This window comes from Falco cherrug, chromosome 15 (genome assembly GCF_023634085.1).
Source record: "Falco cherrug isolate bFalChe1 chromosome 15, bFalChe1.pri, whole genome shotgun sequence".
In the NCBI taxonomy this organism is placed as follows: domain Eukaryota; kingdom Metazoa; phylum Chordata; class Aves; order Falconiformes; family Falconidae; genus Falco; species Falco cherrug.
Window position 1 is genome coordinate 3064493 of NC_073711.1, and position 5281 is coordinate 3069773.

The 5281-nt window shown below is 64.3% G+C and overlaps 1 protein-coding gene across 1 annotated transcript; it reads left to right on the top strand.

Moving 5' to 3' along the window:
• The first annotated feature begins 1952 nt into the window (after positions 1–1952).
• On the top strand, positions 1953–4899 carry LOC106631350 (G-protein coupled receptor 12-like). Its single transcript, XM_014282171.3, has 2 exons — positions 1953–2258; positions 3335–4899. The coding sequence occupies exon 2, from the start codon at positions 3337–3339 to the stop codon at positions 4381–4383; it is 1047 nt and encodes a 348-aa protein (XP_014137646.2). The 5' UTR covers positions 1953–2258; positions 3335–3336; the 3' UTR covers positions 4384–4899.
• Positions 4900–5281: the final 382 nt, after the last annotated feature.

A 5281-nucleotide genomic window follows, 5' to 3' on the forward strand; every position in this document is an offset into this window, starting at 1 on the left:
CGGCAGCCCCGATCGCTGGGTGAGAAGCCCGTTGTGATGGGTGCACGGGAAGGGGCATGTCTGGAGCAGAGGGGACAATACCTGCCGGGGACTGGCACTTGCCGAAGGATGTAGGAAACGCATCCTGGGGTTGTGCCAGACGTGTGGTGGGATGTTGAGGGGAGGAACCAAAGGTGGGGAAGGGAGGCAGCAGGGTGGTTTGGGACTACCAGGGCCAGACTGGGGACCCGGCCATCAACCAAGAGACCCAGGTGTTTGAGAGAACCTCTGCGACTGAGACCACTGGAGGGGTTGAATGCTGGAGGGAACGGGAGGCCCAAGCCAACTGCCGGTGGGACCATGGGGTTTGGGGGTCAGCTGAGACCTGTTGGTGTATGTGTGTCCATGCAAGAGGCAGTTACAGACGAGAGAAACCATGGACCAGACTTGGGTAACTGGGTGTCTGAGGGCACTTACTGGGGGGATGCGCGATGCGCCTACACGTCCCTGTCCCTGCTCAGCCTTGCTGCTGGCAGGAGCGGGGGGCTGGCACTGCAGCAGCCCCCCTCTGCCAGGCAGAGGATTTGGCAGCATCTGGTGGGGATGGCCCTGCTGCTCAGACCTGCAGCTGCTCGTGGCCCATCAGCCTGGCTGGGCTGAGGCCACCCGCACTTATCTCAGCCTGGGAGCCCTGGGTGGGCTGTGCCCCTGCAGAGCCCCTCGCACGGCCCTCACATCTCTGCTGCGAGAGCTCAATCTGGCCCATCTCTTGCACCCACCTCCTGGCAGAAGCAGCTGCCGATGGGAGTCAATCAAAGCTCCTCGCCCGCCTCCCCTTTCCCAGGCAGTGCGTAATTACTGGGAGCGGGAGCGAATTCATTCAGCTCTTTGCTCAGATTTCCTCCACCCCTTTTCATGCTGCTCATGTCACTCAGCACACAACGGCGCGCAGTCACGCGGCTGGCAGCCCCAGGTAGATGACGATTCCAGTCCCCTGGGACGGGGCTTGGCCTGATTAAGAATCCAGATGCTCCTAACTGGGGCGACTGGGTTCAGCCCAAACCTCTAATATTCACCTAAATATCTTTGCGCATCAGGAGCTGGAAATCCTTCCCAACATTGAGCTCGCTGCACTGCATAGCCACAGTCTGGAAGAGAGAGGGGGATGAAAGAGTAAAGCTGGAGTGTTATGAAACCAGTAGGGAAGGGGGGAGAAGATGTAGCTGAGATACTGTGTATCTGGGAGCTGAGCATCCCTGCTTTGAAGATCCTGCTCCTGTGCTGAATCGTGGAGCCATTTGTGGCCAGAAAAATAATCGTGTCTTTGGGATTTGTTCCTTTTCAGGCTGATCCTTTTCCAAACAGTCAGGAAGGAAGCCTTGAGAGGGGGTGGGTGCCGCAGTGCAGGGAGAGGGACAGACCCCCATACCCATGGTCCTTGGGCTGGTCCCCCCGTGCAGGAGGGCAGGTGCCAGACTGGGCAGCCCATGCGATGCTCCCAGGTGTTGATCCTCCTCATCCTGGCTTTTACGGTGGCTGGAGGGAAGCCCATGAGGGGCGAAGGCTCTGGGGTGTGAAATCCCCCCCGCGGAGGGATACATCTGCCCCAGCCCGGTTGCGCAGGGCCCCCCGAGCACCCTCGGCTGCCGGCTCCTGGGGGTGCAGGGGAAGCGGCGCTGCCATCCCTGGGTGTTGCCCTTGACAAGCAGGGCAGCCATGCCGCGCCATGCCGGATCACCCCTGTTCCCTTCAGCTCCCCGCATCCCTTGGCACAAACGATAAAAATAAACCTCACCCGGCCGCCTTTGCGAGCTGCCGGGGCCTGGCTGGCGCCCAAGCTGCATCCGCAGGACGCAGGTGCAGAGGGCCCCGACCTTGGGGAGGTGCATCGGGGTGGCGGGAGAGCTCATGAATGAACGCGGGGCGGGTGCAGGCATGGGTGCGTGCGGGTGCGTGCGGGCGCGCGCACCCCCTCGTGCCCGCGGGTGTGGATGTGGATGTGGAGCAGGGAGCCAGCCTTGTTGTTATTCTGATCACAGCGGCTCTGATTCACAGACTTGGATCATGAATATAAGTGAAGACTTTGACGTCAGAGTTGAGATTTATCAGCAGATCCAATGGGGCAGGAATATTAAGTGCAAGTCGATGCCAGCTATCTGCCAACGTTATTAGCAATGCTCGCCGAGGAATGAGGCTTAACACCAAGGACTGGAAGGACTGGGAAGGAAAAAAATAAAAACACGGGGGGAAGCAAGCTGATCCTCGAGCATTAAAGCCAGGTAAAACAACAAGCCCCGGTGGTGGCGGCTGCCCCCCGGGCTGGGCTGCATGCAGGAAGGGGCGATGCTGGCAGCGGGCTGCGGGCAGAGCCCCCCTCCCCTCCTCCGACCTTCACACCTGCCCGGCCCGGGGAGGGGGGGGCAGGATTTACCCTGCCAGGGGGACCGCGCCGAGCAGGGCAGCATCTTGCAGCTGTTGTCAGCTGGCTGGGAGCATCTTGCACCAGTCTCCTCCAAAGGCGGGGAAGGGAGGGAGGCAGGAGAAAGTTAACGCAGGCTGTCCCTCGCCGCTGCCCCCCCCTCGCACCCGCGGCTCCGCATACATGCGGGCTGGCCTATTAATAGTATTTATTTTTACTCACTGCGCGCAAAAAAGAAAGGGCTGCGGGGGGTGCGGGGCGGGTGGTGCGGGGCCTTTGCGCTATAAATAGGCGGCAAAAGGTACCCGCGCCCCGGGGGAGGGAGGGGGACGGGTGCGCAGCCCTGCGGCTCCTGCGCGGGGCAGAGCGCATGGGGGCTGCGGCCGGCGGCGGGGCGCGGAGCCGTGCCCGGCCTCAGCCCGGCGGGAGCGGCGGGAGCCGGCGGCCGGGGCGCCCCCGGCGCGGGGTGCGTGCGGTGGGGGGTGCGGCGGACCCCGGCCCGGGGTGGGGGGGGCACCTCCCGGGGAAGCTGCAGTGGGGCAGGGGGAGGCGGCCGGGGATGCGGCGGGCGGGGGCGGCCCGGTGCGGGGCTGCTGCGGGGGGTCCCGGGGCTCCGGGCGGGGTGGGTGGCTCCGGAGCGCGGTGCGGGGCTCCGGGGGGCTGCCCGGGCTCGGGGCGGGGGTCGGTGCAGGGATCCCCGGGCTCAGTGCGGGGCTCGGTGCGGGGATCCAGCGGGGCTCCGTGCCGCGCTCCCCGGGCTCGGTGCGGGGCTCGGTGCGGGGGTCCCCGGGCCCGGGGCGGGGCTCGGGGCGGAGGTCCTGGGGTTCGGTGCGGGGCTCCCCTGCCTCGTTGCGGAGCTCGGCGCCTGTCCCCGCCGTCCGGTGCCCGTGTCCGCCGGCGGCGCCCCTGACCGCGTCCCTCTGCCTCTCTCCCCAGCGATGCTGCACGGCCCCGCCGCCATGGGGGAGCCGTGGCAGCCGCAGCCGCAGCAGCAGCAGCGGCTCCCGGGGCTCGGCAACGGCTCGGAGCCCAGCGCCTGGCCCTCGGCGGCGGGCGGCCCGGGCACGGCGGCGCCGGGCGGCGGCGGCGGGGCCGGGGGGACCGTCAGCCCCTGGGACATCGCGCTGTGCGCCACGGGGACGGCGGTGGCGGGGGAGAACGCGCTGGTGCTGGCCGTGCTGTTCTACACGCCGAGCCTGCGGGCACCCATGTTCCTGCTGATCGGCAGCCTGGCCCTGGCCGACCTGCTGGCGGGGCTGGGGCTGGTGGCCAACTTCGCCGTGCGGTACCTGCTGCGGCCGCCCAGCGAGGCTGCGGAGCTGGGGGCGGCGGGGCTGCTGCTGGCCGCCTTCTCCGCCTCCGTCTGCAGCCTGCTGGCCATCACCGTGGACCGCTACCTGTCGCTGTACAACGCGCTCACCTACCACAGCGAGCGCACGCTGGGCTTTACCTGCGCCATGGTGCTGCTGATGTGGCTGCTGTGCCTGGGCGTGGGGCTGCTGCCCCTCCTGGGCTGGAACTGCCTGCGGGACCAGAGCGCCTGCAGCATCCTGCGGCCCGTCACCAAGGACAACGCGGCGGTGCTGGCCGTCACCTTCCTGCTCCTCTTCGCCCTCATGATGCAGCTCTACCTGCAGATCTGCAAGATCGCCTTCCGGCACGCCCAGCAGATCGCCGTGCAGCACCAGTTCATCGCCACGGCGCAGGCCACCTCCACCCGCAAAGGGCTCTCCACCCTCTCGCTCATCCTCGGCACCTTCGCCCTGTGCTGGATCCCCTTCGCCATCTACTCGCTGGTGGCCGATTCCAGCTACCCCGTGGTCTACACCTACTCCCTGGCGCTGCCCGCCACCTGCAACTCCCTCATCAACCCCATCATCTACGCCTTCAGAAACCCAGACATCCAGAAGTCGCTCTGGCTGGCCTGCTGCGGGTGCATCCCTTCCACGCTCTCCTCCAGACCAAGGACATCCAGCGACGTGTGAGGACTGAGCACGGAGCGAGAGGCGCTCCCTTGCTCTCCTCCTCCTCCTCCTTTTCCCCTCTGTTATCGTTTCCTACCGGGAGGAACACCCCGGGCCAGCACATCTCGTTCCATGAAAAGATGGCCAAAAAGAGAAAAAAGGAAAAGGGAAAAAGAAGGGGGAAAGAAAGAGAGAGAGTAGAATGATAATGGTTTCCTTTTAGAAATGTTATTTTCTTACACATTTTATTTTTTATTTAAAAACACAAAACACCAAAAAAAAAAAAAAAAAAAAAAAGAAAAGAAAAAAGAAAGGATCCTCGTACGATGGCGTTTGTCTCCTCTCGGGGTAAGGAGCCAGGGGAGCAGAGGGCTTGCCAGCCCTGGCCAGGTGGCTTCCACCTCTCCGGGACATGTCCCATGAGTGGCAGCCACTGGGAGCCACAGGAACCAGGGTGGAAGGGTATTGGTTTTCCCCCTGGCGGGGCTGGTCCCCACATGTGGGGTTGTTGTGCGGGGTGCCCATCCTCCTAAAATCAGGTCTTGCAATGCTATGCAATAATTTGGGATGGGGGGAGGGGGAGGGGGGGGCAGAGAGCTTTGGCTCGGCAGGTGGGCAGGGGAGCGCAGGGATCCTGGGGGTGGTGGGGTGGAGGGGACCTTGGGGGACACACACAATGTCTCTCTGTTTCTATGTCATCTGTGAAGCACTTTGAGAACCTGTGGGGTGAAAGGCGCGCTTTAGGGGGTGGCTGCTGTTTTGGGCTGTTGCAGGGATGGGGTACCTGGGGAATCCATTCCCCCCCCCCAAAAAAAACCCCAAACCAACAAACCAAGGTGACTGTGGGTGGGATGAGGGTTCATGGTGTGCAGGGGGTGACAGCAGCTGGGGCGCCTGCACCCCAAGGCTCTGGGGAGCT